The 27,057-nt window shown below is 51.2% G+C and overlaps 1 protein-coding gene across 4 annotated transcripts in view; it reads left to right on the forward strand.

Moving 5' to 3' along the window:
* PTPRU (protein tyrosine phosphatase receptor type U) overlaps positions 1–27,057 on the forward strand; it is a 312,312-nt gene that overhangs the window by 136,415 nt on the left and 148,840 nt on the right. For 3 of the 4 annotated variants that reach the window (XM_059729643.1, XM_059729641.1, XM_059729642.1), the window contains exons 3-7: positions 8,196–8,467; positions 9,413–9,494; positions 11,290–11,405; positions 12,199–12,373; positions 15,884–16,177. In XM_059729643.1, the coding sequence (XP_059585626.1) occupies positions 8,196–8,467; positions 9,413–9,494; positions 11,290–11,405; positions 12,199–12,373; positions 15,884–16,177 (939 nt within the window). Of the gene's footprint in view, positions 1–8,195; positions 8,468–9,412; positions 9,495–11,289; positions 11,406–12,195; positions 12,374–15,883; positions 16,178–27,057 lie in introns of all 4 variants that reach the window. The other variant, XM_019488788.2, reaches the window with a different exon arrangement.

Here is a 27,057-nt window from a genome sequence, read left to right on the forward strand (position 1 = left end):
AATGAATGACTCGTTGCTGCTGGATTCCCAGGGGTGAGGGTGGGGTAAGAACCTGAACAGCCACCACCAGTGGGGTTAGGGACTCTTGTCTCTCTCTGCCCCAGCCCACCCCTGGCCAAGGCAGGACTGATCCCTACAGTCTCTTTCCTTTTTTACTTTTTATGACCATAGTCAGATATTTCACAGAGCCTCTGCAGGCGTGTTTCCTGCATGTAACCTTCCTGCCCTAGCTGGGATGTCATTTCTCCGAGTTCCTTTCCAGCAATTTTATTTAATTTTTATCTTTCTGTCTGGCTTTCAGGGGAAGAAGGGCCTTCACTTATTAATGAGACCCCAGCAGATTGGGCGGGTAGAGCGATCGGAAGCTATCCCTTGGCTGTGGTTCAGATGGAGGAGCAGCCTGGAGTTATCTCTTGGAGCTAGCTTTGCCTAGGCCAAATGGAGCTGATCTCATTAGTGCAGAAATAATTTTGCCAGGGAGGAAAAAAAATGTAGATTCTCTCTCTCTCTTGCTCGCTTGCTCTCTTTCACATGCACACTGTCTTGTGTGTGTGTGTGTGTGTGTGTGTACACACGTGCACGCGTGCTTTTTCAGTCAGTGGAACAGAGTCAAGTTTGATTCTTAAAGCTCAAATTGTCCTTTTCCTCAGCTTTTGGGCCCAAAGGCAATTTAATAAAAGGGGAAACCTGAGTCTTTAAGAGCCTTGACAAAAGGCAGTGTGGGGGGGGAGGGGGAGGCGGCAGTGGGCAGTGCTTGCTAAGAGGCAGTATGGCCCAGTGGTTAAGTAGGACAGCCTGCTTTAAAAGTCTCTTTTCTGATTGCTAGATCCATTATTGCCCCCTGTGCCTTGGTTTCCCCATCCCCCTAAATATGGGGATAAATGAAGCCTTTCTCTGGGATGGTGGAAGAGAATGTGCCATGGGTGGGTTACATGTCAGTAGGCCAGATTATCAGTTGGTGTAAAGTGGTGAAACCGTTGGGTTCATGGAGTTACATTGGTTTCATGGAGTTACACTGAGGCAGAGGCCTGGACTTAATGATCTTCTGAGGTCCCTTCCAGCCCCAATGGCTATGAAATCCATGATTTACACCAGCTGAGGAACAGGCTTACTGTGTTTAGGAATTCACAATGTCTTTTAGTGGCTGCTCAGAGCAGGGACAGGGCACCTGCCACTGCCTGTCGGGGAGATCCACTGCTGTGCAGCTCAACCACTCTGAGGGTCGGGATGTTTTGAGGACTAGTAGGGGGTGAGCTCTGGGTCTTGCTCCTGTGTGATAGAGAGTGAATGAGATGGTTTTATTGAATAAGTTCTGCCAAGGGGGTTCATTCCCAAGCGACACAGTTTCTCAGGGTAGCTCTGTCCCTGACAGTTTTCTTTTGCAAATAAAGCCTCCCATCACTCCACCCTCCTTTCCCTGCCTTGCCCTCCCTTCCCTTGCCCTGTTCCCTAGGCCTGTCCCATTCTATGTTGGCTGGTGGGCAGAGTTTTATTCTCAAGCCTCCAAGCAGCTGCTGAAATCACAGAGGAAAATGGCTCCGTGTTATTCTAACTAAATCCAGAACAAGCATCCTTGTCATAGATATATGGCACCTCCTGGCTTACACTCTGAACTACTGCAGGGACAGAGCCCTGGTCTTTCTGGCCCCAAAACTCAGGTCCTTGCCATCTGAGCTGCAAGACAATCTTCATGAGCTGCTAGGAATACAGGGCCTAAAATACACTTTTGGGGAGATCTGATTTCATCCAAATGAGAGCCCCGGCCCACACATGCACTTTCCATTTCATTACTCTGTTGTCATGCTGTTGTAGCCAGTTGGCCAGCACAAGCAGCCCAGCAAGACTTCTTAGAAGCGAATAATGTGGATTCATTTAAATTAAACAGTGGTAAAAGCTATTAATAATTAAAGGGCTACTGTCAAGAAAACAATGGCAGATTTAAATAAATGGCTTGCCATGGTTACTTACAGCATCTGGCATTATTAAAATGAAAGGAGTATTAACAGTCTCATTTTCTTCATTGTGCTGTGTCCCTAGCTCTTGCTGTGTGCAAGGGGAGCAGAGCAGGGCTGGGACTCCAAAGGCCCTGGTTGCCCGAATGCTAATGGTAGACCTAGTCCTAGCCATTTCACCGTACCATGCTCCAGGGGCTTCTGCATGACCCTGTACCTATGCGGTATGTAGGGGGGAAGCATGCTGCCAGGACTCCTGGGTTTTCTACTGTGTGCATGTATGTGTGTTCAGGGCTATAGTTCAGGGGTATAACATAAAAGGCTGGAAATCAGAATTCCGTAGTTCTGTTTCTAACTCGGGGAGTTGAATGTAGGGAATAGATGAGAAGGACCTGGTGTCAGGACCCCTGGTTTCTTTGCTGCTGACTCCATCCCGGGTAGCGGGTAAGAAGGGTACACAGCGTGACTAGTCTGTCAAGTTCTGGAAGACTTGGGGAAGGAAGGTGTGCCGAGCGTGCTGAGTGTGATTAGGGAGCTGGGTAGGCTTCCTGTACAGCCCAGGAGTTGCGATGTGGTGTTCGTTAAGCTAACGGTTTATGAACATGCTCCCTGCATAACTGTCTGCTGAGCACAGTTTTAAAATCAGCGGCAACTGTGTGCTAAATGATACGAGGCAATGGAAATGGAAATTAAATGGTTCAAATCTAGACGGGGATAGCGGTACTGATGCAGCCACAGCAGTGAGCATTAAAGGAAAACAGCTAGCAAGTCTCTGGTGAGATGTAAGCAATTACCACAGCCTGGTTTATAGAGATCCTGGAGAAAGCACTAAGCCTGGGCTGCCAGGAGAGGAGGAGGGAGGATGCTAAGGGGCCTGCGGATGGCTCAAGGGTCCTCCCAGCTTCTTCATCATTGGGGCTTTGGGATCTGGTGGTTAGCTCTATCTCTAAATTGCTGCAGGGCCTGAGTGCCAGTGCAGGGTTTCCCAGATAGGGCCACTCACATGGCAGTACATGCATATGCATCCATGTGTGGGTAGTGAGGTTGTCCCGAGAGGAGCAGTGCAAACTCTGGGAAGACCACAGGTGAGCCTCCTTTGCAGTGCAGGACTCGCGTATAGATGAATCATATGATCCAACCCCCTTGTCACAGTCTTCTGTATTCGCTAGTTTTCCCCCAGCTGTTGCTATGTAGCTGTCCAAAGTCAAGGCCTGTTTCAGTGAATGAGCCTACTCCCTTACCTCTGCCCAGGGCCTGTTTCACCCTTCTTGGGTGCAGAATCTCCCTTTTTCCCTCCTTTATAGTCATTCTGAGCCCTTGCCCATGCTCAGACCCTCCGGCAAACATCATTGTGAACCACCCCAAAAGATCTTGTCCTTTCCCAGCTGTTCAGCCCTTCCAGAGGGCCCCTGTTTCCCTGTCTGGCTGCCTTGTTTTCCTGCAACTCTTTTACCTGTCCTAGTGTCCTCTTCTAGCCAAGGCACAGGACCCTCCAGCACTGACCTTGTCTTTTTCTTGTTGCAGATCCTCCCCTCAACTCCTGTAGGTTATGTTCTGGGGTAGGATCCAAAAGCTCTGGGTGTCAAAACACTAACTGCAGGCCCAGTCCTAGCCATGGCACTGTACCACACTCCAGGGGTTGTGTCTGACCCTGTACCCATGTGGTATGTACGGGGGAAGCATGCTGCTAGGATTCCTGGGTTCTATACCTGGGGTGTGCGTGCATGTGTGTGTGTGCATGCTTGTGTGTGTCCATCTCAGTAACAATTCATGTGATCTGAGTTGCCATGATAGGCTCTGGTACTCTGATTATGATGGCAGTGACCCCACGTAACCCTGCCCTGCTTGTTCCATTTCTGCCAGTGGGCCCCTTCTGATCTCCTTTAATCTCATGACAGTCCAGCCCGGGAGTGATGAGACAGTGGAGCAGGACCTGCTGCCTCTGCCTGCTGACTGTCCTGTCCCTTGGTCCTCCAGCATGGAGGGTTGCTCCCTTCTCCCCTTCCCCTCCTTCTGCTGCTGCAAGGGAAGGGGTCCCCTGAGGCCCTTGCCCACCTTGGGGAAGCCATATGTCAGCAGCCAGAGTTGGCACAAGGAGAGAGAGAAATTGGAGCCACCTATTTCCCCAACACTGCTTCCCTGTCATGCATCTCCCCTGCTATTCCAGTCCTGTGCATCCCTTGCCCATCTCTGCCACTGCCTCTCGTTGAAGGGGTGGCTCAATGTGACGCACAGGCCTGCAGGGTGAAAAACTTGTGTCTCTGCATCCACAACATGCTGCATGCTTCCATGCACCTGCATGGACCCCGCAGCAGCAGCAGCAGGCTGAGGCTGTTATTTCAACCCTGTGACCAGAGGGTACTAGAGAAATTACTTGGGGGTTAGCCAGTGTTTCTCAGGATCCCTTGGGGTATTGTAATGGAATCAGTGCCACAAGCAGGGGCTTTGTGAGTCCATACTATTAGACTGAGGTGGGTACAAGTACGGACTCGTAGGCCTGCTCTAACCACTTGACTACACTGCCCTTGGGGGTCTGTCAAGATCAGGTGCAGTCCCATAACCTTTTGGTGCACATTCCTACCCCAGGCCAAGGATTCTGGCTCTGGATACCCAGGAGATCTCATTCCCTTCAGATCAAAGCCACTCTGATATTGCCATAGTGGGTGTGAAAGTCCCATGGGGCCTGGCGGATAACTGGGTCTGGGCTGTGCTTAGGGCTGGGGCAGGAATCCAGCAATGAAAGGGTGGATTGAGAAGCAGGGAAGGAAAACAATCCTGCAAAAAATCGGGTGAAAAGAAGATAGGGAGGGGTGTGAGAGGTCCAAGGAGAAAATCGGTGCAGCAGCCAGCAGCATACGGGACCCCAGCTTGTGGCAGGCTGGATCATGGGGACTCTTCCGTTCCTAACAGCCAGTCCAGCCTGCCCGTCAGCTGGGAACCTGGGCTGTGAAATGGGCTGTCCTTTCCAGGGAAAGGCATGGGCTCAATCCTCAGCAGGGGAGCTCCGGGAAGGCTGTTTTCATCCTCTGAGGACTGTGACTTTAGATCACTGGTTCTTAGGCTCTCCCAATGCTCCCACCTCTTTATTCACAAGATGTTCCCGACCCCCTAACTCCTGATTGTACCCCTTCGGCTTAGACCCTATGGCAGAGAGAGGGTCCCAGGTTTGACGCAGCTTGGTGCATCCCCTTCCCAAGAGGGAGGCCCTTCAGTGCTTCAGGCCTTGTGTCCCTAGCCCTGTAAGGATGGGGAAGGTTTCATGGAAGTGGCTTGTTGATGGGCCTGAGCCATCACCGTGGCGAGTGTGAGGTCTTGCACAGCTGTGTGGCTCATGCAACCCCAGGCGCCTGACACGGAGGAAGCCGACTGCCGTGCCAAGGGGGCAGCTGGGGGCTGTCTGTAAAAGCACTGGCCGGGACCACAGGAGCAGTCACTGTGCCCACTGCCCCTCTGCATGCCCTGCTCTTGCTCAGCAGCCCCCCTGCTTGTCCAAAAGAGACTGCCCGTCATGCCAAGCTGCGAGCTGGGCAGCCTGAGCAAGGACCTCTTGGTAGCAGGTGCAGTCTGATGACACTGGCTGTTGGGGTGGCCCCTCAAGTAAATCCGAGGGGCCCCGGCCTGCTTTAGCTCTGTGTGGTCACCCACGGGTGGGGATTTTAAAGGGCTAGGATTGCAGGGTTCCTGTTCTCTTGAGCCATTCATGAAGCCCTGGACTGCTGCTGGTAGTTTGGGGAGCCCAGATGGGAAAATTGAGACAAGGCGGCTAAAACAACTTGTCCCAAGCTGCAGTGAGATGTGTCAAAGACGGCTTTTCAGCTTCTTCGGAGGCTCCCATTGTCTCCTTTCAGGAGGATCTGCTGTGAAGATCCCTCTGCCATCCTCTCCAGCCATGGTCACAGCCCGCGGACGATTCAGCGCTGTGCTGGGGGAGCTGTGGCATGGAGAGGCTGGGGTTTTTCCTCCCTATTCCCTGTCCGTATGATGTGCGTCTCTGCGTGGCAGAGCAGCACCCCCAGATGCTGGCAGGGCTTCTCTGTGCCGCCAGTATCCGAGGTGCCGGCAGCTACCAGGCGTGTTCTTTAATCCTCTTCTCGACATGAGAGGCTAAGTCCTTTCCGTCGGCAGTAATCTCTCCTTGCAGGCTGAGCGGCTGTCGGGTGACATTGTGGCTGAGAAGGGGAACAAGGAACCAACTTAACAGGTTCTCTGCCCCAGCTAATAACTCAGCAGAACATCAGTCACTGTCTGAGCAGCTTTCCCAGGCAAACTGGCTGCTTGTTAACCCTGGGAGATGACAGAGAGCTCGATAACGATGATTTGCCAGGAGGAGCCCATTTAGCTGAAGGAAGCACATCAATCACATGGGAGGAGAGGGTTGCAAAAATAGCACTTACCTGCACTGCCTGCTGGCTCATCCATCAGCCCTCACCTTATCTCTTCCCAGGTGGAGCGAGTGCACTGGATGCTGGCCCCAATTCACCATAGCTGTGTACCTGGTGGTGCCAGGTGTACCCTTCTTGTCCTGGTGCAAGTGGCTTCACGAGGTGTGTGGTGGTGGTGAATAGGTCCCTGTATTAGCCTGGTGTCTTCTCTGGACATGAAGCCACAGGGGCTAGCAGTTGCCATTGCCTCACCACACAGTTGGTTGAAAAACGAATGGTGTATTTTCTATGTATATTTATGTTCAGGGTGCTCGTGTGGCAGCTGACCCCCTTCTTTTGGCTGGCAGAGTGAGCAACACCTTTCTAGTCGAAAGAAGGTCTCTGCCACCAGTTAGCAGCCAGCAGAGGGTACATGTAAAGATGTCCATGCCTTCTGCCAGTTGCCACGGGCCCCTGAGCAGCTGGGGCTTTTTCAGGGTGCCCTCCACCTTGTTGGCACGGCTGCTGCAGTGGAGCCACCGGGGACCGGGTGGCTATGAGTGCACTCCAGCAGCTTCCCGGCGGTGGCCGATGGCTGCCAGCTGGCTGAAGTTGTGGCCGTGCAAGCAACCAAGTGTAGGTGAGGTCTGGAGTTAGACCTGGGTTCTCTTGCCTTCAGTGGTTTGCAGTGAGGCAAGTCTACTTTTTTGCAGTGAGGAAGGGTTACTCATCTCCTTCGGGAAGGGCTTTGAAGGCAAATGATGAAAAGCTCTATTTGAGTTAACTGCTGTTACCGACAGGGAAACTGGTCACTTCCTGCCTTTTCACCCCTGCAGTCAAAATCCTTTTTTCATCTACAGTAGGCTCTCTAAGGGGCTTGTCCTCTAGAGGTTTTGAGACCTCAGGAGTTCAAGCAGTTAGCTATCACCAACTGATCTGTTACCTGGTGTCTTCATACTCTGTGCCCCAAAGAGTTCAGTCTAAGGGAAACATGCCAAATAAAGACTATGCTGTGGAGAGCTGTTCACGCCTAGGAAGGGGCAGATAAGAGAAGAGAGTAAGGAAAGAAGAGTCCTGGCAGGAGTGACTTTGGAGGAGAAGGGAGTTTTGGAAATTGGAAGACTGCACCAGTTGTAAAAGGAAGCGTGAAAGGGGAAATGGAGAGATTATCTCTAGACTCTGGCTAGAGCTGGGCAAAAAATTTTGGAGGAAGAATTTCTTAGCTGAAAAATACAGTTTTGAGTGGAACAAAGCTATTTGAGAGTTCAGGTTGAATTTGGAGAACAGTTCCAGCTGAAAAAGGAAGTCAGAATTTTGGGGGGTTTTTTTGTGGAAAAGTTGAAACATTTCCTTTCAAAACAAAACAGTTCAGCTTTTCTTTTCAGTGGGTGCTTTTGTTTTGAAATTTGCCGAAACTCAGTTTTAAAAATGGTATTAGAAAAAGGGTTGAAAACCTAAAAATGAAATGAAATGTTTCAGGTTGAACAAAATGTTTTTTGCTTTACCCGAAAAGGAATTTTTCTTCCCTTTGTTCTCAGTTCAGCCAGCAAATAGAAAAACGAGGTCTCTACACAGCTCTGACTTGCCATCTTGAAGGCAGTGGTCTAGACAAAGCTAGGAACGGCAAAGCTCAATACTTTGTGGAAGAGATTTAGATCCTAAGGTGGACAGAGGCTGAATAGAGCATTTTTATGTCCCTGCATGAGCTGTGGGTCAAGGTTATAGAGTAGTCCAAGAGAGACATAAGGATCTTCTTATGGGAAGGTGCCAAACAGCAATGTGGCTTGACTCGGATGGTCAGACGAGGAGGGCAGGGTGTTTGACATGCACATATCCTCTTGAGCCAAGGGACTGTCTTTATTCTCTTGCCTTTTTCTTGCAGGTTCCTACCTCATGGTCAACTCCTCTCAGCATGCCCCAGGGCAGAAAGCTCACATCCTCTTCCAGCCACTGAGCGAGAATGATACCCACTGCCTCCAGTTCAGCTACTTCATGTACAGCCGGGATGGCCACAGCCCGGGCTCCCTCAATGTCTATGTGAAAGTGAATGGTGGCCCACTGGGCAGCATGGTTTGGAATGTGTCTGGCTCCCACGGGCGCCAGTGGCACCAGGCAGAGCTGGCTGTCAGTATGTTTTGGCCCAACGAATACCAGGTGAGTGACAACGAGATGATGTTACAGAGTGATTCGAGGCCTGGAAAATAAAAAGTGAGCCCAGGAGGATACCAAGGGACAGTGCATTCAAGCGGTGACTGAGCCACAACATAGCCTGGTATTCTGGGGCCTGGTCCTGAGCCCTTACTAATGTAACTTCAGCTACCCACATGAGGAAGGAGTGTAGGGCTAGGGCTGCTAGTCCTGATGAACAAATGCCTGGTTGGTGACTCAGCCTCCCATTCCAGGTCTAGGGTCTCCATCATACAGCAATCCTAGCGCTCTACCATCCCAGCCTTCAGTTGTGGGCTGCTTCTCCATTGCTTTGCTGATGTCCCTCATTCCCAGCCTTTCTGTTGCAGGTCTGCCATCCTCAGCTCTGCTGATGGCACCCCACAGTGCTAGGCTTCTGGAGAGCTGATTCGAAAAGTATGGGGGTGGTGTCTATCTAAACCTCTCAGTGCCCCAAATGAAGCTGGGGAGCCTCATGGGAGTGTGCTTTCACTTGGAGTTGTAGCACATCCAGCTGCTGGCTGGGGCTGCATGTACAACACAGCATGTCCCTTTCTGGGTGTTAGCTCCTCAGCTTTCCATGGTAGCAGGAACCCAGGCAAGAAAGGGCTGCAATAACATGAACAGCTATTAAGCCAGATAGTGATCTAGGATTCCTTTTCTTAAAGAGTGTGATACAAACTAGAGATGAGCCCAAGCTGCAGCATCTGAATCCAGCCCTGGAGTCTTGCACCCAGCCAGTATTTGGGGTGGTCAGTTTTGGGGACTGGGATCAGGACATTATGTAAATAGGCCAACCCCATAAGTCCTGGGCCCATTGTGAAAGATCTCCAGGCTCTTCCTTTGCTGGTGTCATCCTCCCTATACCAGGGGATGGTGGTATGTCATTCCAGCATAGAATTAAGTGACAGGTATGTGTCTGGTTGCTCTCAGGTCCAGTTTGAGGCGGTGATCTCCAGCGAACGTAGAGGATACCTTGGCTTGGATGACATTTTGGTCTTGAATTATCCCTGCTGTAAGTAAGATGGAGACCTGGCTGCAGCTGCCTTCCTGACAGGGGCCAGCCGTCTGGCCTGCCATGCTGTCATGGGGAGTCCTCACACTGCCAATTAATGTCCTTGTAATGAGGGGTTTGATGGGACTCGGTGTTAACTGGCTGCCGTGGTGCCTGACAGCATTCATACTCTCCTGTCAGAGCAGAGCCAAGGGGGCACACCAGCTGATGTGGCTGGGGATGGATGAGAGATGGCTGTCAGGACCTTTTGTCAGCAGGGTGTTGGGGTGGGGGTGAGGGTGAAGGGACAGCCTCCTACAGACAACACAAACTCGAAGTATCAGGAACTAGGAGTCACCAGCCTGGTGAATAGGACCAGAGAGGGCCATGCAGGGGAACAGGCTGGTGAACAGCACTGATTTTTGGCAGGTTGGGAGAGATGCTGAGGTGCTGTCACCGGGCAGGGTGGTGCTGGGTGGGTAAAGAACATGACTTAATGGCTAGTGCCGCACAGGGCCAGACAAGGTGGGGAGTGCAGGCTAGTGCCTAGCGGGAAAGCTATGAGTCCCAGTCCCCACCCCTCCCATCTCAGCTTGGGGAATAGACCAGTGCCCCCATAATGTAGCTGTGATCACTGGGCGTCAGTGACAAGGGGCTTAAAGCAGCCAGGGTCACATTGAGCCCTACACCTGGTGAATGGACACCCACTCACTCATGATCAGTGAAGCTCAGTTATGTACCTTCCTGTGGGATCCTAGGGGCTTGATTTCAGGAGTTCTCAGCAGCTCATGGGCTCAGTGGTTGGGTGGGTGACACTGCAGGGGCATACGTGAATGTCCCTTGAATGATACACCCTAAAGCTGTTTCTGTTTCTGCTCAAGTCTGTAAACTTAGATGAGCACAGGCCTAGATGTCATGCCTTTGAAAAGGACAGTTCTGGTGGCAAGGGAAAGGTCAGTTGACTGGGGATAGCCTCTGGGAGGTAGCTAACATCCTGGCAGACAGGACAAATTGGGTTCAGGGCATGGATACCAGTGTGCCCCTGAGTCTTTTCCCTAAATAGTGTCTCTGCCAGACCAAGCCAGTAAGCTCTGGAGCATTAATGATAGGGAAGGAGGGCATTGCAGGAATGTGGTGCTAGTCAGTAGTGTCCTTCTTTGTGGCTGGAGAGTTAAACTGTCAGGCAGCTTCTGAGCCTTTTGTATCAGAGTCTTTCCTGCCGCCTCCTCCATGGCTTCTGCTTCTTCTGAGAAGGTGCCTCCCTTACAGTTTGTTTTGGCAGTGGAGCAGTTGCTCCATAGAATAGGACAGTGAGAATTTACAGTCAGGCTCACAGCCATCATGTCACGATGCCCAGTACCCTACAGCCTGCAGTGATCAATACATGATGCTAAGAGGAAAGAGAAAATCCCCCCCCATAATGCGCTTGTCTAATTGTGCCATGTGGCAACTGTGGGAAAAATGTCTTCCTTCCTGACTCTGTCACTGAAGTGGATTGCTTCTAACCTACCCTTCCTAAATGCAAAGAATTTGGATCTATATACTGGGGGGCTCTTTGATCCAGGTGCTGAGCTAATTAATACCATTTAATTCAGCTCCTGCTACAGCCGGTAATCCCGAGCAAGAAAATAGCATGTTTTATAGCTGTGCTCCACTGCAGAGCCATAATCTGGTGTGGCCGTGTGCTCCTGGGATCCAGCACTCTGTCCCATGGCTGTGTACGGGGGGGAACCGAGGGGCAAGCCCACCGTAGTGTAGATCTGGTGTGGCGCGCCTGTGGAATCCAGTGGGATTGTTTGTTTCTGTACCTCTGCAGCCAAAGCGCCTCATTTCTCCCGCTTGGGCGATGTGGAGGTCAATGCCGGGCAGAACGCTACCTTCCAGTGCGTGGCAGCTGGGAAGGCATCGGAAGCCGAGAGGTTCCTCATGCAGGTGACTGGACCAGGGGGGCTGCCTGGTTTTGCTGTCTTTCTTACTGTCTCTGGGACTCCCTGAGTCACCTCCATTCCCAACTCTTCTGTGCAGTGCCCTGATTGCAAAGCCAGGGTGCTGGTACTGACTCAGTACTGCCTCATCAGTACTACCCAGAGAAGTGGGGCTCCTGGTCCATTTGAAGCCACTGGTGTGGGGGCTGTTGGAAATGAGCAGAGGAGGGGAAGGCACTTTAACACTCTTCCCCTCCCTGACCCTCTGTGTCACATCAGAGAGTCCCTAGGCCCCTTTCCACTAGAGAGCAGTTGATGGAGGATAGAGAGATGACCCCACTCTCACCCTGGCCTACGTCAGGGGCTCTTCTGCGCGATGTTCCCATTGAGGTTGGCAGGAGTTTTACCTAACTAAGGGTGACGAGACTGGACCCCTAAGCAGCAATGGAAGACATGGGCTGCTATAATTTCCTACTCACCACCCTCTCCCCACATCCCAGTGGGGCATTAGCATTTGGCATTGTGCTGCCATTCCCATTCTGCTCCACATTATCACCATCTAACTGTCCAGAGAGCAGCACTGAGGGCTCTGGGGCTGGAAGGCTTGACAGGCAGGATCTTCAGGGAAAACACAGTGGGGGAAAATGGGTGCGGTGGGTACTATCAGACACAGAGGAGATCCCGCATTGCTACTTGGCCATTATGGGGAGCTTCACAGAGCAAGCACAGAAGAGCTGAGCAGCAGGTGCTGCCTGGATTTCACCTTCCTCCCAACATAACATCATCTCGTTGGCCAGCAGAGGCAGAATGGAGCAGTTGTCCCAGCTGCCTCGGTGAAGCACATCAGCCATAGGAGGTTCCTGGCTACCTTCCAGTTGGATGAGGTCTCCAAGGCAGAGCAGGACCTCTACCGCTGCGTCACCCAATCCGTCCGGGGCTCCGGTGTCTCCAACTTTGCAGAGCTGATTGTGAAAGGTGAGGGTGATGCTTCTTTATGCTACGGGAGGGCCCTTCAGCTGAAGATCACATCACAAATCTATGCCGCTGGCCCCATCCCTGTGATACAGATGAGGGAATTGGGGCACAGAGACAGAAAAAACCTTGCCTCAAATTGCACAGGGAGTCGTTGGTTAATTTAGAGGCTTGACTCCCACTTGTTGGTTAATGCACCGGACTGGAACTTTAGACATGGGTTTTGTACCCAGCTTTGCCACTGGCCTGCTGGATAACTTTGGGCAAGTCGCTTTCTCTGCTTGTGCCTCAGTTTTCCCCACCTTTAAAATGGGAGAAATGCTGCAAGCCTTGCTTTGAGCTCTCCTGATGAGTTAGTTCAGTGGTATCAAACTAATCCAGTCCCTGCAGACCATCCCTGTGATTGGATCCAGAATGTGGGGCTGGACCAGCTAGATTGGGTCCATGCAGCACGTGCGCCAGACCAGCTGTATGTGTGGGGTCTGGCCCATTCCAGCATGTGGGGCTGGTCCGGCACATACTGAATATGGTGTTTGGGTTCAGTCCAAGACCTGTGGGTAGCACTGCGGGCTGGATGATAAGGATCTACATGCCAGATTTGGCCTGTGGAAGCTGTATCTTTGACACCCCTGAGCTAGCCGTTGCTAACAACTGTAGATACTAAACAAAGACAGCTCATTGCATGAGGGGAGGTGCTGTCTCTTCCTCGGTCCTCTCCCTGCGGCGGGTCTCAGGCTGTATTGTGTTGCCTTGTAGCCCTGCTCCAGCTTAGATGCATGTGTGAGAAAAGGCAGGCAGCTTGACAGGAGGCTGGAGGGAAGAGCAGGGGACAAGTGTGATGGTGGGGAAGGGGAAGCTGATGGGCTGGGGAAAGATGTGATAGGAGAAGAGCAGGTGAGCTGGTGTGAGGAAGGGAAGGACAGGTGTTAGGTGTGCTTGGAAATGGTGGAGTGACAGGTGGGGGCTGATGAAAAGGCACCTCCTGAAAACCAGACTTGAGGTGTCTCACTGACTTTAGAGGGGGCGAGTTTAGTCCACTGGATGTGGGATGACTGAATCTATGTTGAAGGTCTTCCCCCTGATCAGGACTCGTCATTGATTTAGACTGGAGATGGGCAATTATTTTGGGCAGAGGGCCTCTTACTGAGTTTTAGCAAGCCATGGAGGGCTGCATGACAGGCAGCCCAGGGCAGATTAATTAATTTTCTAATTTTTTTAGGGGCCCTGCAGGCGGGATAGAATGGCCTGGTGGGCCGCGTCTGGCCCCCGGGCTGCATTTTGCCCACCCCCGATTTAGACTGACTCATTGTTTCATCCCAGTGCCATGTGATGCTGGTGAAGTCACTAGGAGCCTTATTGTAGATTTGAGTGATTATTGGTTCATATTGCAGGAGTGTTTGCTGTAGAAATGCAGCTGACTCTGGTAGGTTGTGGCAACCATTCAGCAGAGCACAGTAGCAATGCTTCATGTTTTTAGTGTGTAATGACTTAGGAAGCAGCAGGCAGGATCAGACCTGAGATCCACCATGTGCAGTGTCCTGTCTCTGACATTCGCTCATACCAGGCACTTCAGAGGCATGAGTAGGAAAACTTGCTTCTTGAAGCAGTTCCTTCCTGACCTATAATTGATAGATGGTAGGTCATTCCCTGATCTATAAATGTTCATAGTCCTGCAAAAGCTCTCGGGCATTTAAAAAATATTGATTTAACTGGATATTCTTTCTTTCCATATACATTGTTCCTTTCCATGTACAGCTCTGCCCCGGCTGGACCTGATGATCTTGTAAGGTCGCTTCCAGACCCTAACATCTATGATTCAACATCTATGAATCTATGTGCAGGCACTTTTTACCTGGTAGCATTGAGTTCCATAAGCTCAGCGTGCTATCCATCGGTGGATTCAGAGGCACGGTAGCCTTTGTTAAGGTAGTGGGATAGCGCTAGTTTGCAGTTATCAGCATCTGTGTGTCAGCCAATGCAGACCATTTGAAAAAAAAAAAAAAAAAAAAAAAAGGAAGGGAGGTGCCTCCCCACATGGACTTTGTTCATTTATTTTTGATGGTCATAGTTGGGTGCTAATTAATTTTGATGGAACTTCACGGCACCGTCACAGCCTGCTTTGTACAATTAAGGTTTGGTCAGTGGAACTGTTGTGCCCTGCATTGTAAAACCTTTGCTGGGAGAGGGGAGGGAGTGAGAGGGAGCGAGGCACTGTGTGTGTGTGTGTGTGAGTGTGAAAGGGGGGAGAGACGGGAGGGAGCGAGAGAGAGCGAGTGTGTGTATGTGTTGGGGGAAGTACAGCAAATATCTTATTTTTAGGGGTACATTCTCTTTACTTGTCTGGTTTTGTTCAAGACCAGATTATACTCTCAGTTGCATCTGTCCTTTGCAGTGTCCTGCAGCTGAGGTCAGCATTTGTCCCACAGGCCAAGGGCAGAGTTGCTTTTGAAGAGAAATTTATGTGTGCCAGGATTGCTAGATCATGGGCTAGAGCAGGGGTGGGCAAAATGGTGGATCCAGCTGGTGGCTGGACTCTATTTCCCAGTAGCCCCTGTCTGTGTTGCTATAACTGGTTTCCTTGGAGATCCCAGCAGTGGTGGCACTGTGACAGTGTAGGGCCAGAGTTTCCACGGAGACCAGACCCAGCAGCACTGGCAGGGCATGCAGCTGGGCAGCGAGCTGTGCTGGGGCTGGGATCTTGCAGTGGTGACAGTGTGGTTTGGAGGTGGGGCAGAGCCCTGATCCGCTGCCCGCATGTCCCCGCCTGGGACATGTGGGCAGTGGATTGCAGCTCTGCCCCAGCTTCGGACCATGTTGTCACTGCCACAAGATCCCAGCCCCAAAGCTCACCCTGCCCAGCCTTATGCCCTGCCAGTGCTGCTGGGGCTGGTCTCCATAGAAACCCTGGCCCCATGCCGCTGCGGCGCTGCTTTCCCCATGGAAACTGGCTGCGGTGATGTGGGCAGGAGCTTCTGAGAAATGGAGTCCTCTGAGAGCCTGATATGGCCCATGGACCGGACTTTGCCTGCCTGTAGACTAGAGTCTGCCCTTGTTTGAAAAGGTGGACCTCTGTGGCAAAGTCAGTGGAACTGCTCTGCACTGAGAGGACGCTGAGTCTGACCCAGTCATCCTTCTCAAGCCAGGATCCTGGTAGACAAATGAGGAAGAGAAAGGTTTGAATGTGTCTATACTATAGAAAGGATTGGAGCCCCATTGCATTAGGTGTTGTGCACACACCTAGCAAGAGGCACTGTTGGCCCCAGGGCAGTCAGAGCTCAAGCAGACAAGACGTATCAAAAGTAGGAGAGATTCGACATGGGGAACTGGGCTCAGGGAGGTTCACTGATTTACTTAAGGCTACACAGGGAGTCTGCAGCAGAACCTAGACCCTGGATTTCCCAAGTCCTAACACAGCACCAGCCATACAGTGCAGTTGGTGGTGGTGGTGCAGGACAGGCGCTTGGCTCAGTAGGGAGGGGGATGCTCTATTCACCATGCTCTGTCCTTCCCCAGAGCCTCCGACGCCCATTGCTCCCCCACAGCTGCTTCGAGCTGGCTCCACCTACCTGATCATCCAGCTCAACACCAACTCCATCATTGGCGATGGCCCCATCGTGCGCAAGGAGATTGAGTACCGCATGACGTCAGGGCCCTGGTCAGAGGTCCACGCCGTCAACATGCAGACCTACAAGCTGTGGCACCTGGATCCTGACACAGAGTATGAGATCAGTGTGCTGCTCACTCGCCCAGGCGAGGGAGGGACTGGCAAGCCGGGGCCGCCCCTCATAAGCAGGACCAAATGTGCAGGTAGGTGGCTGGTTAACAAGGATGTGGGAGGAGTGGGAGGTGCTCTGTCTATCCCAGGTTGTGGGAGGTGCTTTAACTCATCAGGATCTGCATGCGCATCCGTGGGGCAAAGGGAGTGGCACTCGTGGAGTCTCTGCTTGTTCCAGCATCCTGGTCAGTAACACAGAAGGATGTTCCTCAAGACGCTTAACTTCTCCTGGCCGCCCAGTATCCTTGTTACTAGGGCTCAGACCTGTCTCCGACTGCCCCTAGCCACAGGATTCAGGTGTGCCTGTAGGCTTCCAGCCAGCAGGTGATGTTTCACTAATGCATGGGTGTAGGGGCATGGGGCAGGGCCTGTCGGAAGGCAGCCAGCCTCATCAGGGTCCACCCTGGGTTAGTGCGATGGGAATGACGGCTCCAAGCCCTGTGTTTAGAGACAGTCAGTGTCATGGGTGCTGTGAAGAAATACCTTCTCATCTACCCCATGCTGGGAGACCTGTCCCTAGCAATTCAGTCCCTCCCACATACATTTTTTCAGTTGGATGCTGCTTTTAATTCTAGTGTTTAGGTGAGATCTTGTCTTGGGGGCTCCTCCATTAAGTGAGCTCAGGCCATTCCTTTAACCTCTCTCAGCCTGTGAAAGCCAAGCAGTTGCTGCACAGTCCTGGCCCCCTCCGCCTCACCCCTTACCTGGGAAGAGGGAAGGCTATGCTACTCTTGCTTTTGTGTGCTCAGTTTGCCATTATGTGCACTCAGGTGCTAATGGTTGAGCCTGGGTAAAAATAAATGAATAAATACCAGGACCCCAAAGAAAGTCATCCTTTGTGCCGAGGCTGACTGTGCAGCTGGGATTTACTGTCTCATATGTTAACAAGGGTCACATTAAACTGACAAATGATCGTTGCTTCAGCAACCGGATAAAGAAACAGTCAACGTTCATTGGCAGTGGGATTAATAACAGCGCAGGAACAATGAGGTTTTGCACTCGCCGTGGCTCATAACTCAACTCCAGAGCACTCGTTTTTACAGCTTATGGCTTGTTGAGTACATTGGTTAAGCACTTGCTGTGGTGATGAATGGGTTAATAATGGGTGGGGCAGTAGCTTTTGCATGCGCTGGATCCTGCCCTAAAGAGCTGGGTCTTGCACTCGCTGTCTGGACAGGCGGGGGCACCAGCACCATCCCAGACTCAGGGGGAGAGTGCCTTGCACATGTGACATGAAAGGCCCTGACCTGGAGGACACAAGAGATGGGTGGAGAGAAGGAGGAGCCAGGGCAGCAAATGTAACAGGGGAGTTAGGATTGTGATCTTTCCAGCCGTGCTTTTACCTTAGAGGCACATCCCTTGACTTCGATGTGAGCAGAGGTTGCCCAGTGCTTCTCGAGGGAGTGGAACTGGACCTCCTCACAGGATCAGGCCCTGTGAGGTTGCAGGTGGTGGCAATGTACCCATCTCAGGTCTTCTATGCCTCATTCCTAGCCTGCGTGCTCTCACGTAGGCTGAGTTGGCCCTCATGTTCCCCAGTATCATTATCCCCATTGCTCAGATGGAGAAGTGAGGCACAAAGAGACTGAGTGAGCCCGGCAGGGGCTTCCTGGGACTCCAGTCCTGTGGAAACATGTTCCACTGCTTGGATTCACTACCTGGGACACACCATGTGACCAGTGTTCCCGGGAGCGAAGCATTAGCAGAGCCCTGACTGTGAAATATCCTGCAGACAGGAGCCTGTAGCAGTGGAAGCCGAGAAACCTTTGGCTTCAGTCATCAGCTGCCTCCAACCACAATAGATAAGCATGTGGATCTGCCCTTAATTGACTTTTTAGCAACAGCATCCTGCAGCATTCACTCTGCTCTATTGTTCCCTAACCAAGATCCTTTCAGGAGGGCTGGCTGGGCTGTCACTGGAAGAGCTGAATGTCCTCATATGCATTGAGAGCCTCTGGAGGCCAGAGCATAATTAGCTGGCTTGTCACTGCAGAGGCACAACTGGACTGCCTTCCAGGAGAGCGCTGGCATTCAGGATGGGATTCCCTCCACCTGGCCTGGCACAGGAGCAGACATTGTTTGTAGATGCTCCATTCTCCTTGTGCGGAGACCAGATGCAGGGTGCTTACTCACTGCCTCCAGGCTCAGCAGCCCCAGTTCACAAGCAGAGCCGTCCTAATTTGACAGAGGTTTCTAATGAAGCCTGAGCTCCAGCCAGGTTCATTGGAGGGTGAGAGGATGTGCCTGTTAGGGCACAGTTTTAAACTGGGGAAAAGAACATGTACAGTTATGCTGAATGGGCCAAAAATATTAATCCCAGGTAAGGAGCTTTGATTGATTGGCAGTGGGTTTTTGCAGCAGCCAAACTGAGTGACCATCACCAGTCCAATTTGCTCTTTCTGTTCCTGCCATTGCTCTTTAGAGATGTGGGCAGCTCCAAAGTGTTGGAGATCAGCAGGGATGAGCCCAACCCACAAAGTCCTGATGCTGATTTGGATCATGCCCATCCTAAATTCGAAAGGGATTGGTTTTGAGTCAGCCTGCTAGGCCAGGAGTCTGGCTTTGAGATTTAGACACAGAGCCCAGGCCACCTCCAAGCTCTGTTTCGAGTGTGCAATGTCATCAAAAGGACAGGGTTTAAGGCATTGCTGTGCTGTGATGGTGCGTTGGCTGTGAAGGTGTATTCTGGGATGTTCTCCAAGCTTTTTCATATTAGTCTACAGGAGGCAGGTGAACTGCAAAGGAGGCAATGTATAAATCAGGGTGGGAAAATCCTTGACCTAGAGGAGGAAATCCCTGTTTCTCTGATCTCTGCACCAGGGTTATCATGCCCTTTGTGGCTATATGGAAAGCTACTTTTTATTCTCTTATGCCTGAGTTTAAGTAGACAATGCCTTTTATAATGTTTGCTTAAAGACTAAGCAAAATGCCCTAGTTATTAACCTATTTGAAAGCAGGATGAAAGCTATCTTGCCATGTTTCAGAACAGGTTCTCTTATACGAGCAATAGCAACTTTGGTAGCTGGGCCCCATTGCTAAATGTTCTGTATTCTTCAGTTCCATTTTCCCTCTGGCACATAGCCAATAATAAGACTAATTTCTTTTATGCAGATGATATACAGGAAGTTAAGTGACATGCCCAAGGTCACACATTCAGTGGTTGGTGGAGATGGCAATAGACCTCTGCCCGCCTGATTCCCAGAAGCCCATTCTAGCCATCACTGGGGCATAGGGTGGTCAGAGCAGACGTCTCCCAGTAGTGGGGCCACCAACGTCATTTGTGGGGAGCCTTTCTAAAGACCTCTCCCACCTCTGTTGCCTTGACAGAGAGTCTCCTGAGGTCTCAGATGTCAGGAAGCTCCTGGGGCTGGTGTTTCAGACACTCCATAGCAACAGACTTCCTCCGTGTGCCAGAGGTTTAACTGCTCAGTAATTAAACAAAGTCAAAGGGAACACTTTTTTTTTTTTAAAGATGAACATGATTGTGATGTGCCCTGTCCCTTTGAAGGAGCGGCTTTTATGAGATGATCCTTAATACTCACCGGTTGGGAAGCGATTGCAGCCCCACAAGAATAGTGACACAGGTTGTCTTCTTCGCATTTGTTTTATTTTCCCCCTCCTCCCTCAGCACCACCCCCCGTGGATGAATATAGTTGGAGCATATAAATTAAATACACAAAAGTGCACAAGATTGCTGTGCTGGGGAAGTAATAAGAGTATTTAACCTTTCTGGGAAAGAGCTTGTTTTTCAAGTGGCTGAGCTTGAATGTTGCTTGCAAAGTGATGTTATGGGCGTCCTTGTCACGTCTCATGGCCAGGCTTGTGGGGACTGGGAAGAGAACTCAGGCGCTTGCTGACAGCCAGGTCCCTTGGGAAACAGTTTGCCAGTGATAATACTATGTTACATGGGCATGCAGAGAACTGCTTCCGGCCTTTGCCCAAACCTTTCCTCATGCCCTGAACTAAAACTGTCCAGAAGTTCAAACAGTCCTCAGCAGTGCAAGATCATTAGAAACTGAGCCTGCAGTATCTCGCTGTGAAACCGGGAGCCTCGGTGGCCAGAGCTGCAGGACTGTCTTTCCTTCCCTACCCCGTGGCAGTAGCAGAGGACTCTCAACCATCTTTTCCAGACTAGCCACTAAGAGAACAAAGCACGCACTATAGTGACAGGGTTTCCAATGGGAAACTCAGGCCCCTGGGTCTTGCTATGGGAGTTGTGTCCAAGTTTTGTGGGGGTTCTGGACCTTGCTCTGCTTCTTTCTGTCTGGATGAGGAGAGGCTCCAGGCCTTTCTCCTGCTGGTAAATGCTATTCCAGTCTACAGAATTATAGATGTTAACAGGTGAGAGTTTCAAAGCCACCTTGGGGTAAAAATGTCCAAGGCCAAGGCTCCTTCAGGCAATCTTGCCCTGCTCCGTGCTCACTCTTCAACATCTCTTCTCTGACGGGAAGGGTGACAGTTCCTGTGTGTGGAGGTAGGGTCTGCTGGCAATAGCACTATTCCAGATCTTGTTTCAAACCCATGGGAACTAGGCAATGACATAATCCTTGCCATTCTCCTAGCATAGTCTTACTGAGGACCTCATTCAGTGGGTGCGAGTGAGTATTAGCCCACCTTCATTTAATAGATGGGGAAACTGAGGCACAGAGAGGTGGAGTAATGCACCTGAGAAGTCTGAGAGCTCTGCCTGCTTTGTTCTTGTTCGTGTGTGCAACTGAGTTTTAAAATTGCCGTCCTGGCACAGAGCAGGATTTGCCTCTGCCATGCTGCTTACTACATGAGATGTTTTAAGGAAAAGTGATGGGACACTGTAGATGAGACCAAAGAAGTCACCTACCCTATCTGCCTCTGCAGTTGGTGGTTGCCAGTGTGGTCTAGACCAGGGGCAGGCAAAATACAGCCCACTGGCTGGATTCGGCCTACCAGGCCATTCTGTCTGGCTCATGGGGCCCCTCCAAAATAACAACTATTACCGACCCATGGCTGCCCCTCTGAAAGCTGGTGGGAGGAGGGCTTTCACAGGTCATGTACCACTGGACTAGGCACTCCATGGAGCTCCTGGCACTCCAGCTGGGAGCCCAGTGTGGAGGCACCAAGAGCGATGGTGAGTGACTGGACAGTTGGTGAGTGGGGAGTGCTGGAAGACCCACGTGGAGGCCTGGAGCCGGCTTGGCCCGGCCCAGTGGTGTGTGGCTGTGGCTGAGTCCTGGGAGATACACGTGGCTGCGCGGATCCAGCTCGGTCTGTCCTGGCGATATATGCCAACTGGCCAGTCTGGTTTGGCTCCGTGTTGCCACGTGCAGCTTTCAGGACTTACCCCAGCAGTGCACGGCTCTAGCTGGGGGGGGGGGGGGGGGGGGGGGGGGGGAGGCTCTGCCTGATGTGGGCCATGAGCACCCTAAGGGCCTGCCATCTGCTGCTGCTGTTGGCGTTGGGGGCTGTGCACCGTGGGGGGTATGTAGTAGTGGGCCCCACACTCGCCCACATACACCCCACACCCATCTACAAACCCCACACTCGCCCACACACTCCCACACTCAACCTCCACAAACCCCCAGACCCCTTCACAAACCCCTCCACAAACTTCATACCCACACCCCACCACACCTCTTCACAACCCCTCCACAAACTGCACACCTATCCACACACATGCCCACACCCCCCACGCCCCTTTACAAACTCCACTCATACACGCACACCCCCACAAATCCTGCACACGCACACATACACCCTAGAACCTCCTGCCCCCCACCATACCCCATAGATAATATACAAGAATAAGACTTTATTTTGAGCTATTATGCAATTGCCTCCATATGCACTATGCAAATGCACGTAAATCAGAACACAAATATTTTTTGAAATAAAATGTAAATAATGTTACAGTAGATGTTTGATTTTTAGTATATGATTTTTTTGTTTTTGTTTTTGGTTCCAAGATGGCGAGCCCCCCCCTCCCAGGGGCAAATAGAGGGCCTTCTGGTGGCAAAGACCAGGGGCTAGGGGTGGGACTTTCAGTCCCAAGGTGGCAATCAGGGGGCAGGTCACCAGTCAAGGGGCAGGGTTACCCTTGCAGCCCTCAACAGCCCACCAGAAGTCCTTAAGTGAAATTCAAGCCAAAATAATTGCCTGTGCCTGCTCTAGACTTTAGACTCTACAGTGACAGCAGGGCGTAGGAGACCCGACTTCTATTCTTGGCTTTGCTAGATAATCTGGGACAAGTCACCTCCCCTCCCTGCCTCAGTTTTCCCACCTGTAAAATGGAGCTTATGATACTGATTGACTTTGAGAACTACTGAACAAGGCACCGTGTAAGAGGGGCAGCATCTGTAGGGTAGGACTCTCTCTCCACTCCGGCTTGGAGTGCCTCTCACCCATATTAAACAGCTGACTCAGGCAGAAGCCTGGTGGTAATGGATTAATTTGTATGCTGCCAACATGACCTACATGCTCCTCCTTCTCCAGCAACACCCTTCTTCCAGGTCCATCCCAGCTGACTGACCGCCATCGCACCCCAGTTTGTGCCAGCTTCCAGAGGAGGGAAGTGCAGCACAAATCTGCAGAGCTGTTGCTTTCCTTAAGTGTCAAAACCAGTCTCCATCAGTTAATGCAAGAGAACAAGCTCATCACCGCACTGACGGTGCATGTTTAGCGCTGAAATACCTCCTTAGCACTCATTAAGTGCTACACAGCAATCAGTAACATTAGACACACCTTGTAAAGCCAGCAAGCTCTCTACTGTACCTTCTCAATTCTTTGCTGACTGCCTCTGGGATGAGATGTATGCAGGTGTAGCTGCTATCTGTGCACAGGGCTCTGCTCCCATAAGATCACCAGGCTGAGGCTGGGACAGCACTTTGGAGGATGGCCATTCAGGGAACCCCTGGGGCTGCAAGAAGCAGTATTGGCCATTCTCTAGGTGGCATTTCTCTCTGAGAGCTGAAGGCTCTGGATGGATCTGTGCCTTGAGCTTGTACAGATTCATTTGCAGGGGCTCAGCCCTTGCAACTGGCCCTAGTTTCCCTCTGTCAGCTGCTTGGTTCTGAAACAAACCTGAATGGATGCAGCGTGCAACTAGATTCATAGACGTTAGGGCTGGAAGGGACCTCGGAAGATCATTGAGTCCAGCCCCCTGCCCGAGGGGCAGGAAGTCATTTGGGGTCATAGGATCCCAGTAAGATAAGCATCCACATTTCTCTTGAAGGCGTTCAATGTAGGTGCTTGAGCCACCTCTGATGGCAGGCTATTCCAGACCTCGGGGGCTCGGACAGTAAAGAAATTCTTTCACTATGTGAAAACTGTAGACCCCATGGCACTGTTTAAAAGCACCAGCCCTCATGCCCTCTAGGCTGTATCATGCGGTTGAAGCCTAAACTCCCTCTCCACTCTTGTGTGATGTGGAATAGCCCTTCCCTTCAATCCAGACTGGGGCGCAGTCCCATGCTATGAATGAGTAGAACATGTGCTGCCTCCTCCTCAGAGGTGGCTGCTTGGCAATGATGGGTGTTGATTCCTCTGTACCTGTCAGCAAAGTGCTTTGCGTACTCAACGTTAGCTATCCCCTGTGGCATTGGAAGCCATGAGCCCAGCCTGCAATAGGGAGGAGGATCCTCTGAGACTTACATGCCTGGGAGTCATTTCTGTAAGTGCTGCTGAGCCAGGCACGTGTCTAGAGCACACTTGCCCATCCTTTACCTGAGGCAGCCCTGGAGCGATGGGATATTCCCAGCGCTGCCACATGCCATCGGCTGTGATTGACACTGCTTGTACAGGCGCGCCCATGTGTAATACAGCTGTATTAGCAACTGTAAGCACAGGCGGCTCTGTGCTGGCACTAATTGTATGGATATATTCAGCGATATTAATGCCTGCAGACATCCTTGTTAGCTGATCTCTTGCTGAACCACTCTTAGAATCTGCTTACATTGGCCCGGGGGTGCCAGGCTGTCTGTTTCCCACTGATCATTTAAATACACTGGAATAAAAAGGAGATTGAAGCTTAAAGCCTGGCTTTCTATCAGTGCCATGTGCTGCTCTTCTCCTGATGAGGACTCCAGGTAGGGCTAGGAGCAGCATATTATTTGCAGCTCATGCCCAGCTGTTGTACCCAGTGTTAAGTACGGGTCATAGGACACTCTTCTTGCTTGTGCCTCCTTTGAAGCCAAAGTCTCAGCCCCACTTTCATTTCCAGCATGTGTCTGTTGCACATTATATTGGCTCAGCTGCTGTTCCCCTTTTCTTTGGCATTCGGTTTCCCTTCCATGCGTGTTTCATGGAGCTTAAGAAATGCCTAACCCAGTTAGCAGAGGTATCTCGACACGGATCCATCCATCCATGCATGTTTGAATGAAAGCCGCCTCCAGCTGGAAAAGGGCACCAGGTCATTTGGGTAGGAAGTGATGCTCGCTGCATTGTTTCCTTGTATGCTGCTGGCTGTGGAAAGTGGTGTGTATTAGCCATGCTAGCTTCATAGGCCACCTTAGGTCAGAATGGACTTCTGACCTTTTTCGGTGTCTCACAATTTGGAGGTGTTTGGTACTTGGGATTCAAAGATCTCACCAGGGCTCAAGCATGCAGGGAGAACAGAGCAGTTTGGGAACTGGTCCTGTTAATTAGGGTCATTAACATCAAGAGCCGGCACCTATGGCGAGCAAGGCTGTGTCATTCCCTTGAGGCAAAGTTGTCACTTGTGGTTTAGGGAAGATGCTGGATTCAGTGCATATCAGAGGCAGACTGTGAGCCAGCCTGGAGAGCAGTTTGCATTTAGGAGGCTGCAGGGCTAATCGCGGGCTAGCACAGCCCCTCTGCTTGCAATGATTCTGATATAATTGTTCCTACGTGCTGGTGGGGAGAATCTATGGGAGACTGCATCCTTGTCCTGGTTGTGAAGCCGGTGATGTACTGTGGGGGTGCATCAGGACCAGCTCTGTAGCTAAGGCCTTGTGGACCTTTTCCTTCCTTCTCCTGCTTGAGTGATGGAATGTGAAACCTGCTGCCTACATTTCCACGGGCATCCCCTTGCAAAGCTTTTGCAGCATGAAGTGGCTCTTGTGTTGATGAGACTCAACTCTCAAACCTCCAGTTTCTTGACATTACTTTTTAAGGGAGAGTTGAATGCTCTGAGTAAAATCCTGATGATTTTTTTCTGAGAGAAAACACTTAATAGGTCACTTAGCTTGAGCCCCGACCTTCTTACCGTATTTGTGTTTAGTTTTGTTCGCCTGGCGCTGCACAGCCACCAATTCCTCACAAACTCCTGGTGCTAATTGCTGTGGCTGCCACATTTCACCTGGAGCAGGAGGAGGGATTGCAATGTAGCATCTGAAGCATGAGCTATAATTTGGCATGATACCAAATTATGGGGCATGATTCCAAATTATGGGGCAAAGTTAATATACCAGAGGGCAGGGAATGGATCCAGGCGAATCTGGACAGGTTGGAAAAATGGGCAGAATGAAATAGGATGCAGTTCGACAAAGACAAGCGCAAAGTGCTGCACCTGGGCAACAAGAGCCACCAACGCACTTGCAGGCTAGGGGACGACCTTCTCAGCAGCACAGCAATGGAAAGGGATCTTGGAGTCATAGTTGACTCCAAGATGAAAATGAGTCATCAATGTGACGAAGCGATCAACAAGGCTAACCGCACTTTATCATGCATTAGCAGGTGCATGACTAACAGGTCCAGGGAGGTGATGCTTTCCCTCTGTGTGGCACTGGTCAGGCTGCAGTTGGACCAGTTGAAGTGCATCCAGTTCTGGGTGCTGCACTTCAAGAGGGATGCGGAGAACCTGGAGAGGGTCCAGAGGAGGCCACTCGTATGGTCAGAGGCCTGCAGGCAAGGTCCTATGAGGAGAGACTGAGGGACCTAGATCTCTTCAACCTTTGCAAGAGGAGGCTGAGAGGTGATCTTGTGGCTGCCTATAAATTCATCAGGGGAGGGCAGCAGGGAATAAGGGATGCTCTATTTACCCCCTGGAGAAACTAGGAACAACAGCCACAAATTGACAGAGAGCAGATTTAGGTTGGACATTAGAACTTCTTCACAGTAAGGGTTGCCAGAATCTGGAATGGGCTCCCAAGGGAGGTGGTGCTCTCCCCTACCTTGGGGGTCTTTAAGAGGAGGCTGGACAAGCACCTAGTTGGGGTTGTCTGACCCCAGCGCTTTCATGCCCGGGGCAGGGGGTTGGACTCAATGACCTACTGAGGTCCCTTCTGACCTTAACATCTATGAATGTATAGCCACAATTAGTTGCAATGAATAAGTAGCACTTGAATATGTAATTAAAGGGTGTGTTTTAATGTGCACGTGGCACGGGGAAGAGTTAAGGGCATTGGTTGAGGCATGCATTCCTATAACTTGCCTTTTGAGTGCTCAACTCTGCAACCTTAATGTTGCCTGAACACTGGGAGGTTGTGTCTTTCCGTAAATCTTGCAAGCATTTAGTGTTAGGCCCAGTGCTTATATCCTTTCTTACTCATCCCCCTGCATGCCTGGCTTATGAAATACATGAACCTCAAACACTTCTCTTTTTATTGTACAGTCTTGTTTGCTGCATTGAGACCACTCTCAGCAACTGTCGGTGCTTGTAGGCTCCAGCCCGAGAGCAGCGAGTGAGTCACAGTCTTTGAGAGTGATGGTGGTGATAAAGCCCCTCCATAATAATCAGGCCTATTAATGACAAGGCAGGGAACTGACTCACCCCTTCTTCGCTCTCCTCCCAGGGCAGTGATTCCAAACTAGCCTGCACATCTGTCTCCGATGTGCCATCCAAGCAGGTGTCTTTGCTTGTTCGCTTGCATCATCTCTTCCCCAGGGCTCATTACAACACAGGAAGACTGGGGAGACAGAAACCTTTCCAGCTCAGCTGTTCCCACCAGGCAGGCTGGCACTCTGGGCTGGCTGGAACATG

The sequence above is a fragment of the Alligator mississippiensis genome, chromosome 6, assembly GCF_030867095.1.
Source record: "Alligator mississippiensis isolate rAllMis1 chromosome 6, rAllMis1, whole genome shotgun sequence".
Classification (NCBI taxonomy): domain Eukaryota; kingdom Metazoa; phylum Chordata; order Crocodylia; family Alligatoridae; genus Alligator; species Alligator mississippiensis.